Here is a 12,500-nt window from a genome sequence, read left to right on the forward strand (position 1 = left end):
GAAGGAAACAAACTCCTAACAAATGTGTTAGAAACTAATCAAATATTCACTTCACTCAATAATTAGGCCTAACTTCATGTAAATGAGATTTCTTCACCATCAATTCCATAAAGACGTGTAAAACTAGTGGTAATAAGTTCTGAAGTTGGCCAAAAAGATGTAACACAGAATTGGGTGATCATGTACAGGCTACTTAATGCTTTATAAAGAGGCAAACCGAACCGGAGAACAAGTGCATGGTCGACGGGAAGACGATACAAGAGGGTTAAACTAAACAACTTTCTAGGCCGATTCCGATTTTCTTTGAGTTAGACCAGCCGATACCGATTTTAGCCGATTCTGATTTCATTTTTTCTAACCACTTTACAGCACACACACATATTTTCTATCTTTTCTTTAATAGAACATGTGTTGAACAGATAATGGATCACTATAAAATAGAACTATATAAATTACTCCTGGTGTGGGACATTCACACACATCTAAAGAGCAATGTTAGAACCATTTCCTTCTTTTCACATCAATATCAACTAAAGAAATGTGATTTAGGTTTTTGGTGTCGTCCCTCCACGCCCTACTTTCTCCTTGCAGGTGTTGCATATTGCAAACTTGTTATCTTCTGCTCACACGCTGAAGAATTCCCAAACAGCTGACATGTTGCAGGTTAATTCACCAGGTTCCTACATGTGGGAGAATAGCGCCGACACACGGCGGAAAAGTTGAGAGAAAGGAGAAAGAGAGCGTGCTGTGGCGTCCGTGCTGTGGCGTCCGTGTGTGTGTGCGTCCTTGAGAACTGTAACTGGTATAACTTATGTTGTCAGTTAATTGTAGCGTTGACCAGCATGAAATCACCATATGTCAGACTGACCTGCCGGTCGCCGGTCATGGCCGAGCACGTGAAGACCGGCCAGTTCTGGTCACCGGCCGGTCTATCGGTGCAGCTCTAGGTTAAACCAATCACAATCGTCTTGGGAGGCGCTAAGCTCCGGACGGAGCCACGGGGCCTCTGCTAAATAGTCTCAGGAAGGAACTTGTTTTGGTGGAACGTGTACGTTCAAAAGTAGCAGCAGCTGTAACGTACGTTACAAGCCTATCAGAAGCGGAGCAGGGCGGGTCCTGGCTACACGGTGTGATTGAGATCCATACGTCACGTTAGCGTTGTCGGTCAAAGCACGGAGCGCAAGTTCATGAAGCCCGGGGATGATGTCCTACCCATAGATAAAGGACTCAAAAATAAATGGCGCTGGGCGTGGATAGAAGAAGCAGGTAGAGACGGCGAGCCTTTTGGCAGTTGGTGCCAGAGACTGAGAGAGCCTGGTGCTCGTTTTTGCACGTTTTTGCTCGAGGAAGCTACTATCTGCCAGCAGCGGTAAGAAAGTGCTGCTTGCTCGTCATGGGTTAGATCCCGGTCATAGAGCCGCTGCCCGTGCACTCAAACTTACCACAACTTTGCCGGGAGCAGCTGTTAACAGCTGACACACCGTTGCCTGCGACTGACCATGTCTGCGACTTAAAAATACGTTTGTGCACGTTTATTGCGGAACATGACTTGTCATTCACAATTTCGCAGCCACTGGTCAACCTGTGTAGAAAACTAGCAGAAGACAAAAATGCGTTAACTAGCCTGTCGGTTTCAAAACCCTCCCCCTTTTAATTTCTCTTTATATGCTGGTATAGATTGTCATACAGTTTCAACAGTGCAACTTCAGTATAAGAAATGAACAATTATTTAAAGGTGCCCTGCTACACAAAACCGTTTTTACTTGCATTTTTTGAAATATGTTTGGTCCATATGTGTTTGTGTAATGTCGTGAATGTGAGAAATCAGGCCAATTACAAAAGCTGGTCAGTCTGACATCATGTTGCCTGAGCTCATTACTATTCATGAGCTCGCCCAGTTGTGCTGGGTAAAGGATGCTGATAGCCAGGCTCTCATTGGCTAGCTGTTAGCCAATCAGAGTCAAGCAGCTTAGCTTAGAACTGGCCCAAGTCGAGCTGAGTCTTCCTGCAGGCTTTCTATACCACGCTAGAATGGCTTGAAACAAGGTAACCAAGGCATTTTTTCCACAAAAAATGTTACAGAGTCCAATCCTAGACCTTCAGACATTACCACAAAGTAATGAAATACGTGTGGCAGGGCACCTTTAAAGAAAGGCAACATCAGCAGTAACGTTTGTGTGTCCTTTAGGCGGTCTGTGGAGCAGACTGGGCTCCGTGGAAGACGACAGCGGCGCAGGACGCAGCGAGCGCAGGCCCAGCAGCCGCCAGCGGGCCTGTTCCCCTCCTCCTCCTCATCCTCATCCTCCGCGGGGAGGAAGGACGCCAGCGAGGGCGCCGGCAGAAAGGAAGACGAGGAGGTGGAGGAGGAAGATGACTCGACGCTGCAGAAGATGTGGGGCGCCATGATCAAGCAGAAACAGGAGCGCGTGTCGACCAGGATCAAGAAGAGCCGGCTGGACCACCTGCCCTCGCTGCAGATCGAGATCAGCCGCGACAGCAGCGAGGACTCGGACGCCTGAAGGGCCATAGGGGGGCGGGGCCAGGGACCAGGGGAGCGGGGCCAGGGGTGGGGGGGCTGGGGGACCAGGTGCTTCTCTTTCTGAACTTCACATCTTTTCTCCATGAACAGAAATATAAAGAGCAGACTGCAGACCTGAGGCCAGTGGGCTGGTTCTCTTTAGTTTTTATTTCGTGTCTCCAGAACAGATTTACTGAACTGAAAGGGCCCCAAGGGTCCAGGGGGCCTTCGAGGGTTCGGGGGGCCTTCGGGGGTCCAGGGCCTTTGGGGGGGCCTCCGGTGGTCCAGGGCCTTCGAGGGTCCAGGGGGCCTTCGAGGGTCCAGGGGGCCTTCAAGGGTCCAGGGCCTTTGGGGGGGCCTCCGAGGGTCCAGGGGGCCTTCGGGTGTCCAGGGAGTCCAGGGGGCCTTCGAGGGTCCAGGGACTTTGGGGATCCAGGGCCTTCGGGGGTCTAGGGGGCCTTCGGGGGTCCAGGGGCTTTGAGGGGGTCCAGGGCCTTCGGGGGTCCAGAGGCTCCGAGGGCCCCTGTAGGAAGTGGCTGTTAACATATCTTGTCAGTGTAAAGTAGAGATCTCCTGATGGTGTTTTGTTGTTTTAATATCCAGATCCAACCGAAAAGAAAATCAAACTCCCAATAATTATAATAATGATAATAATAATGTTCTAATGCCGACGTGTGTTTTTGTTTCTCGTCTCCAGTGTCAATAAATCAGCCTGTTGTCATGAAGCAGTGGTACATATTATCTCTGAAAGTAAAGCTGTGTGACTGGTCTGGATTGTAGTATTTATGATGTCATATACGTATACTATAAGAGCGTGAAGATCCTCGTAGGGAGGAGGTCGGGGGGGGGACACAAGACTTTCACCCAGGAAACAGGTGATCATGTCCTGTGAAGTTAAAGGTCCTATGACATGCTGCTTTTTTGGATGTTTTTATATAGACCTTAGTGGTCCCCTAATACTGTATCTGAAGTCTCTTTATATAGGCCTTAGTGGTCCTCTAATACTGTATCTGAAGTCTCTTTATATAGACCTTAGTGGTCCCCTAATACTGTATCTGAAGTCTCTTTATATAGACCTTAGTGGTCCCCTAATACTGTATCTGAAGTCTCTTTATATAGACCTTAGTGGTCCCCTAATACTGTATCTGAAGTCTCTTTATATAGACCTTAGTGGTCCCCTAATACTGTATCTGAAGTCTCTTTATATAGACCTTAGTGGTCCCCTAATACTGTATCTGAAGTCTCTTTATATAGACCTTAGTGGTCCCCTAATACTGTATCTGAAGTCTCTTTTATATAGACCTTTGTGGTCCCAAAACAATCTGCTCCCAAACATGAATCATCATTTCTCTCACCCGGCCAAAGTTTAAATAAATCATTCCTACGTTAGCGAGGAGATGGTGGACAGTGACATCTCACATTTACCAACAGAACAAACAGCGAAAGACCGTGCAAAACATTTCAGACCGTCCTGCCTACCTGTAAACATTTTAACATGCTGTTTCAATCCCGTCAGCTCTCTGCAGAGGGTGGGGCTGCTTAGTTCCCCCCGTGACTCACACACACACACACACACACACACACACACACACACACACACACACACACACACACACACACACACACACACACACACACACACACGGTGGATGCAGGAAGAACCGGAGATGAGACTACACAATGTCCTAAATTGAGGACAGCTACGCTCGCTATTGTAAGTGCAATGATAAGTTAAAGTCCAATAAGTACTTTATCAAACCGTATGAATGTGTGTGTGTGTGTGTGTGTGTGTGTGTGTGTGTGTGTGTGTGTGTGTGTGTCAGGCCAGGATCAGAAATTAATTAACAATGTAAAGATCAACAAGCCACTGACAGTGACAGATGTTCATATTTGATTCATTCAATAAATAATTTTTTTTTTGTCTTAAATCCACCAGCCATTTTCATATTATACCAACATTTGCAGCATCCTGAGCCTTTATGGTTACTAATAAACTCAGACTAGAGTAATTCATTAATAGTAATAATTATTATTCTCCCCAAAACAAGTTTCCTTTTATTTTTAATGAACTATACAAAACAAATTGAAACTTTTTTTGCAACTTTCACTGTCTATGTGAACCCCTATGCAGGATTATCAAGGTGGCCCCCCCACTACAGCACGTGATGACGGAGCAATGTCCACCTGTAGGCTACCATCAATAGGACAGGATAGGATCATAGAGACACAGCACTTCCTGTTTTTCACCTTTATGAGGCAAAAAAAACTGGCTGGTAAAAAGTCCCTGTGGCAGGTAGATTTAAAAATCCACCTGCCACAGTGTTTCTGAAAACATTTGAAGAGAGAAATAGGCCGTGCATTTGCTGAATCTGTCTTCATTTCAGATCGACAAAGGTCAGTTTAAAAGATTTTCGTCAGATTTTGAGAGACCCTTATCACGCTCATCCCGCTCCCCGTTTCCGGGTTTAGTGCTCCACCAATCAGATGGGTCATTGAGTCCGACTGCCAGCAGTGCCCACCTTCCGATTCAACATGTCAGCTCGGCCAGAATGAAGGCCGACGGCCCCTCGGACAGACGACGGCACGGAACACACCGAACAGACTCGAGTCGCTGACCTCGCCAGACTGTCTGACGGCGGATTATCGGCTCGGTGTGTCTCAGGCTTTAAGGACTCTGGGAGACTGGCCAAGGTGCTCCCAGTTGCACTGCCCATGGAGCTGCAATATAGCAGAGAAAAACACTCACAAAAGACAGACACACAGCAGGCCCTGCTCTAACAGACACAAAAACATGGGGAAACAAAGTTAGAAAAATACAGAAGTTGCCCTTTAAAAAGGCATCATGTTCTGCTTGTACAGGTAAGTGTAACATTAAAATAAACTGGTTCCCATCTTTGTTCTTCATACTGACGTTTCACCCTACATCATGCAAAGTACGATTGATTTGTGTTCACACACACCCTTTTTTGTTGCTGTAGGTTTCTACATAAAGCTCACACAGGTTTACAGACGGCACAGTTCAACAGTAAGCTGCCAGTGTGAGAATGAAGATCTCTGTGAGTTTTACGCTGTGGCTGCTGCTCGGCTCCGTCTCCCCAAGTGAATGTACCGATTATCAGAAGAGTTTTCCTCAAGACATCTACGCTGCGCTGAGAGAGATGACCGCCTCGTTGGTTCGACTGAAGGCTGACGTGACGACGTTGCAGAGAGAATTCCTGCAGACTCAAGGTACAGCAATGACCACTGTTGTTTTACACCGTGTCATAGCAGCGGGGCTTAATTTGAGCCGGAACATGTTCCGGCACCTCCGACGTTGGATCCTGTGTCACTATGAAAAATAAACCGCCTAAATGAAAAAAATAATGTAGTGTTCAATGTTGTCTTGTTAGTCTTTATTCCCCACTGAAGTTCCATAAAAATCTCATGTTTGCATTTTCGATGCATTTTGAGGTGAATTTTCAGATTAAGAGGGAGGGGAGACAGAGGGGGGAGAGGGATGGAGGGAGGGGAGACAGAGGGGGGAGAGGGACGGAGGGAGGGGAGGCAGAGGGGGGAGAGGGACGGAGGGAGGGGAGACAGAGGGGGGAGAGGAGACGGAGGGAGGGGAGACAGAGGGGGGAGAGGGATGGAGGGAGGGGAGACAGAGGGGGGAGAGGGACGGAGGGAGGGGAGGCAGAGGGGGGGGGAGGGACGGAGGGAGGGGAGACAGAGGGGGGAGAGGAGACGGAGGGAGGGGAGACAGGCGAGAGAGAGGGAGGGAGGGGAGGCAGAGGGGGGAGAAGGACGGAGGGAGGGGAGACAGAGGGGGGAGAGGAGACGGAGGGAGGGGAGACAGAGGGGGGAGAGGAGACGGAGGGAGGGGAGACAGGCGAGAGAGAGGGAGGGAGGGAGGCAGAGGGGGGAGAAGGACGGAGGGAGGGGAGACAGAGGGGGGAGAGGAGATGGAGGGAGGGGAGACAGAGGGGGGAGAGGAGACGGAGGGAGGGGAGACAGGCGAGAGAGAGGGAGGGAGGGGAGGCAGAGGGGGGAGAAGGACGGAGGGAGGGGAGACAGAGGGGGGAGAGGAGACGGAGGGAGGGGAGACAGGCGAGAGAGAGGGAGGGAGGGGAGACAGAGGGGGGAGAGGGACGGAGGGAGGGGAGACAGAGGGGGGAGAGGAGACGGAGGGAGGGGAGACAGGCGAGAGAGAGGGAGGGAGGGGAGGCAGAGGGGGGAGAAGGACGGAGGGAGGGGAGACAGAGGGGGGAGAGGAGACGGAGGGAGGGGAGACAGGCGAGAGAGAGGGAGGGAGGGGAGGCAGAGGGGGGAGAAGGACGGAGGGAGGGGAGACATTTCAAGTGACACAAGCGCTTGTGCTGGTTGAGACTGCTGTTATAGCCTCATTTCACTCAGGGGAAAAATGTCAAAAAGACAACAAAGTTTGTTTAACTTTTTCAAACACGCTGGCCGGTCGGATCCCAAACAAGCAAAAACCGTTTCTGCCGATCAAGAATGTGGAGACCACGGTGGGTTTTTTGGTTAATTTAATAGTCCGATGGATAATTGCTGCTTGTGAAAACGATTGTTGCAGTGTATTTATTTATTTTTTTTTTACATTTCGTACCGATGCAGTGCACGTTCTGAAATAAAAATAAACTTTGCCCTGATGTACACACAGCGTTGTTTTGGTTTTTTTAGTCAGAGAAGCTACGTAGGCAGTGTCATTTTTTTTACCTCCAACTCCCGTTTTCAGTCGCCGGATCCACCCCCCCCTCTGCACTCCGGGATCTCCCACTTTACAAATTAAGCACTGGATAGCAGAAATATATTCAAATGCTCAAACTGATTAATCGATTATCAGAATAGTTGGAGATTTATTTAATAGTTGATGACTAATACACTAATCTTTGCAAGTCTAGGAAAATGTCCAAAGAAACTCAAGCTGCAGTGAGAAGAAGCTGACAAAGTTTTGTCTCTGATTTTGCAGAAAAAGCAGCACAGCAGAAGACTGAAGTGGACAATCGGACTCAACAACTGAAAGGTATAGACCTTTTTCACGGCAGACATGTTGACATGACAGTAGTAATGGCTGCATTCCTCTTAGGAGAGGTCCTGGTATTGTGCATGCTGACTCACTGAAATAGCTCACTGGGACACTTGATGGACTAAAACTAAAACAGAGTTTGGCAAAACTGCTTTTAGCTACAGTGCTCCAACTTCATGGAATGACTTGCAAAGTCAGCTTAAACTGCAGGTTTTTATTTCACATACTGAATTCAAGTCCTACTTAAATCAAATATATCAACATGTCTGTGCTTGTTTTTAAAATGTGTTCTGTTTTTATTTCTTATTTATTTTTGCAGTCCATCCCTGTCTGTCTGTTATTTGTTGTTATCAGAAAAGCTTTATTGCCAAGTATGTTTTTTACACATACAAGGAATTTGTTCTGGTGTTGTAGGTGCATGTCACATTCCCTAAAATAACTTAAACAAACAGGTTAAACAGAACAAACAATATAAGTATATATATATATATATATATATATATATATATATATATATATATATATATATATGTATATACACACAGAGAACGTATTAAAAATAAGAGAGTAAGAGTTAAGATGAAAAGAGCAGATTAAGTACAGTGGCATGTAGAGCCAGAGGTGGGGTGTGGAGAGAGTCAGGGTGGTTTCCGGGCCTTGTTAATAAGACTAGTGGCGGAGGAAAAAAAACAAAAAGTGTTAAAGTGTATCCTCTACGTCAGTGGTTCTCAACCGGTGGGGCCCGGCCCCCTGGGGGGGCGCGAGTAGGCTACAGGATGGGAGGAAAAAAATAAATAAAAATCACGTAATGTAATGTAACTACACGTCGCTCGGTCGTGGCTGGGTAGCGTTGCATTTCCTCCCCGACTCATTTCCTGGTTCTCCTTCTCCATAAACAACATGAACTCAAGGAGAGGGTTAACTTCTCCTGGTTCTCCTTCTCTATAACAACATGAGATCAAGGAGAGGGTTAACTTCTCCTGCTCCAGATCTCCACCGTGGTCAGAAAGAACAGAGGAGACACTTTGTTTCTCTCACTATAACTCTAGAGTCGGTACTCGCTCTAAAGCTAAACGCCGTCACTCTCTCACTTCTCCCTCTACCACACACACACACACACACACACACACACACACACACACACACCCACACACACACACACACACACACACACACACACACACACACACATATGCTGGCTCACGCACACACCAGTGCACAAGTACCACTTACGTACGTAGGCTACGGAGGAAGCTCTGTGTGGAGCCTCCGCACAACTGTAAAACAAGTCATCCTCCTGGCGACTTTTTTTGTCAAAAGTGACTAGCGACAAATCTAGCGACTTTTACTGGTGTTATTGGAGACTTTTGTGGTGTTTGGAGACTCGAAAACACGTATCACTCTGCAGTTATGTGCTCAACGAGCAGCGGGTGCTGCCGTGAGCCCCTCCCCCGTCCAAAAGCCCTCCCAGGCGGTCAGTCTCTCAGTAGCCTCGCGGAGCAGTCCCAGCCTGCAGTCAGAGCAGAGAGGAGACACACACCACTCCGCGTCCAGGCTGCACACACACACACACATCGTTACATCATAGCCTCAACTTATTGAAAACACAACTAATCCACATCCAAATTATTTCAAAACCAAACAAATAGAGAGATTTCTAGTGAGGACCAACGAGGTAACCGACGCACCACCAGCTGCAAAAAAGCTTTGAAGGTACGATGAATCATACCTGGCTCAGGTCTCACATTAACATCAGCTACCTGCAAGCTTCTGTAGAAAATAGAGATGATCTGCCTACTGTTAGGCCCAGTAATAATAACAGTAATAAAGCATGAATTCATATCAGAGGTCTGGTGCCAATTCCCAATTATAGCAATAGCCTAGTAATGATAATAGGCCTACTACTACTCATGATAATAATAATAATAATAATAATAATAATAATAATAATGCCTGCAAGCTCACATTAGAAGTCTGGTGCTACTGCCAATTATAACAATACCTACCGCTACTGATGACAATAATAACAATAATAATAATAATAATAATAATAATAATAGTGTGGGCCTAAAAATAATAGCCTAGCCTAGGGCTATCTATCTATCTATCTATCTATCTATGCAAGGTGGTGTAGTGGGGGTGACGCCGGGAAGGGGGGGCCCAACTGCAATGAACCAGCTTTGGGGGGGCCCAGCTTGCAAAAGGTTGAGAACCCCTGCTCTAAAGAAACTGTCTCTGGTTTTGCAGAACAAGCAGCACAGCAGAAGACTGAAGTGGACAAGCTGAAGCAACAACAGATAGGTATTGTTCTCTGATCATTGTTCTTGCTGCCGGCTGCTTCTGCTGCTGAGAGATTTACAGCGAGACATTTCATTTTTACTAAATAAAATCATGTTGGCCAAACACTTCTAACTTCTGGTAAATTTAGAAGAAATCTACACACACAAATAGACAAAATTTTAAGGTTCTATGACATGCTGCTTTTTGGATGCTTTTAGGCCTTAGTGGTCCCCTAATACTGTATCTGAAGTCTCTTTATATAGACCTTAGTGGTCCCCTAATACTGTATCTGAAGTCTCTTTATATAGACCTTAGTGGTCCCCTAATACTGTATCTGAAGTCTCTTTATATAGACCTTAGTGGTCCTCTAATACTGTATCTGAAGTCTCTTTATATAGACCTTAGTGGTCCCCTAATACTGTATCTGAAGTCTCTTTATATAGACCTTAGTGGTCCCTAATACTGTATCTGAAGTCTCTTTTATATAGACCTTAGTGGTCCCTAATACTGTATCTGAAGTCTCTTTTATATAGACCTTAGTGGTCCCCTAATACTGTATCTGAAGTCTCTTTATATAGACCTTAGTGGTCCCCTAATACTGTATCTGAAGTCTCTTTATATAGACCTTAGTGGTCCCTAATACTGTATCTGAAGTCTCTTTTATATAGACCTTAGTGGTCCCCTAATACTGTATCTGAAGTCTCTTTATATAGACCTTAGTGGTCCCCTAATACTGTATCTGAAGTCTCTTTATATAGACCTTAGTGGTCCCCTAATACTGTATCTGAAGTCTCTTTATATAGACCTTAGTGGTCCCCTAATACTGTATCTGAAGTCTCTTTTATATAGACCTTAGTGGTCCCCTAATACTGTATCTGAAGTCTCTTTATATAGACCTTAGTGGTCCCCTAATACTGTATCTGAAGTCTCTTTATATAGACCTTAGTGGTCCCTAATACTGTATCTGAAGTCTCTTTTATATAGACCTTAGTGGTCCCCTAATACTGTATCTGAAGTCTCTTTATATAGACCTTAGTGGTCCCCTAATACTGTATCTGAAGTCTCTTTATATAGACCTTAGTGGTCCCCTAATACTGTATCTGAAGTCTCTTTTATATAGACCTTAGTGGTCCCCTAATACTGTATCTGAAGTCTCTTTATATAGACCTTAGTGGTCCCCTAATACTGTATCTGAAGTCTCTTTTATATAGACCTTAGTGGTCCCCTAATACTGTATCTGAAGTCTCTTTATATAGACCTTAGTGGTCCCCTAATACTGTATCTGAAGTCTCTTTATATAGACCTTAGTGGTCCCCTAATACTGTATCTGAAGTCTCTTTATATAGACCCTTAGTGGTCCCCTAATACTGTATCTGAAGTCTCTTTATATAGACCTTAGTGGTCCCCTAATACTGTATCTGAAGTCTCTTTATATAGACCTTAGTGGTCCCCTAATACTGTATCTGAAGTCTCTTTATATAGACCTTAGTGGTCCCTAATACTGTATCTGAAGTCTCTTTTATATAGACCTTAGTGGTCCCTAATACTGTATCTGAAGTCTCTTTTATATAGACCTTAGTGGTCCCCTAATACTGTATCTGAAGTCTCTTTATATAGACCTTAGTGGTCCCCTAATACTGTATCTGAAGTCTCTTTATATAGACCTTAGTGGTCCCTAATACTGTATCTGAAGTCTCTTTTATATAGACCTTAGTGGTCCCCTAATACTGTATCTGAAGTCTCTTTATATAGACCTTAGTGGTCCCCTAATACTGTATCTGAAGTCTCTTTTATATAGACCTTAGTGGTCCCCTAATACTGTATCTGAAGTCTCTTTATATAGACCTTAGTGGTCCCCTAATACTGTATCTGAAGTCTCTTTTATATAGACCTTAGTGGTCCCCTAATACTGTATCTGAAGTCTCTTTATATAGACCTTAGTGGTCCCCTAATACTGTATCTGAAGTCTCTTTATATAGACCTTAGTGGTCCCCTAATACTGTATCTGAAGTCTCTTTATATAGACCTTAGTGGTCCCCTAATACTGTATCTGAAGTCTCTTTTATATAGACCTTAGTGGTCCCCTAATACTGTATCTGAAGTCTCTTTCCCGAAATTCAGCCTTGGTGCAGAATTACAGCCACTAGAGCAGGGGTCACCAACACGGTGCCCGTGGGCACCAGGTAGCCCCCAAGGACCACATGAGTAGCCCTCAGGCCTGTTCTAAAAATGAAAAGTGAATATTGACATTATCTGTTTCCCACCTTGTTAAGTCATTGTTGATAATTATTGTGAGAAATCATTAACGTGATCAGTGTCTTCACATAGATGAGTATCATTAATCATTAATAATCATATATAACTAAAGGCAAACTGAGCAAATTAGTTATTTCAGAAGAGCGTATCAAACTGGTAGCCCTTCGTATGACTCAGTACCCAGGAAGTAGCTCTCAGTTATAAAAAGGTTGGTGACCCCTGGTCTAGAGCCAGTCCCACAATGAGCTTTCCTTAGGATGTACCATTTCTGTGTCTGTAGCTTTAAATGCTGTTGAGGAGGAGAGAGAGTGTGTGGCCTTGACCAACTGCCATGCTTCACTTGTTTTCAAGCCATGATGTCTCTCTCTTTCTCATGGGTGGGCCAAATTCTTGCTTGATGGTGTTTTAAGCCCCCAATGTCTC

At 45.4% G+C, this 12,500-nt stretch overlaps 3 protein-coding genes across 10 annotated transcripts in view; 2 read left to right on the forward strand and 1 right to left on the reverse strand.

Moving 5' to 3' along the window:
• The window catches only part of LOC116062752 (nuclear cap-binding protein subunit 3-like), an 18,292-nt gene extending 15,506 nt beyond the window's left edge, over window positions 1-2,786 (forward strand). The window contains 2 exon segments of the mRNA XM_035990804.1: window positions 2,189-2,263; window positions 2,266-2,786. Coding sequence (XP_035846697.1) covers window positions 2,189-2,263; window positions 2,266-2,519 — 329 coding nt within the window. The 3' untranslated portion in view covers window positions 2,520-2,786.
• The window catches only part of LOC116062750 (complement C1q-like protein 4), a 222,943-nt gene that overhangs the window by 207,005 nt on the left and 3,438 nt on the right, over window positions 1-12,500 (forward strand). For 2 of the 5 annotated variants that reach the window (XM_035990851.1, XM_035990852.1), the window contains 2 exons: window positions 7,499-7,517; window positions 9,801-9,842. In XM_035990851.1, coding sequence (XP_035846744.1) covers window positions 7,499-7,517; window positions 9,801-9,842 — 61 coding nt within the window. Of the gene's footprint in view, window positions 1-5,494; window positions 5,747-7,496; window positions 7,518-9,788; window positions 9,843-12,500 lie in introns of those variants that run through there. The other 3 variants (XM_035990853.1, XM_031317387.2, XM_035990854.1) reach the window with 3 other exon arrangements.
• Window positions 1-12,500, reverse strand: part of LOC116055009 (E3 ubiquitin/ISG15 ligase TRIM25-like) — a 247,759-nt gene that overhangs the window by 196,447 nt on the left and 38,812 nt on the right. The window lies entirely within an intron of this gene.

The sequence above is a fragment of the Sander lucioperca genome, chromosome 13 (genome assembly GCF_008315115.2).
Source record: "Sander lucioperca isolate FBNREF2018 chromosome 13, SLUC_FBN_1.2, whole genome shotgun sequence".
NCBI classification, from domain to species: Eukaryota; Metazoa; Chordata; class Actinopteri; order Perciformes; family Percidae; genus Sander; species Sander lucioperca.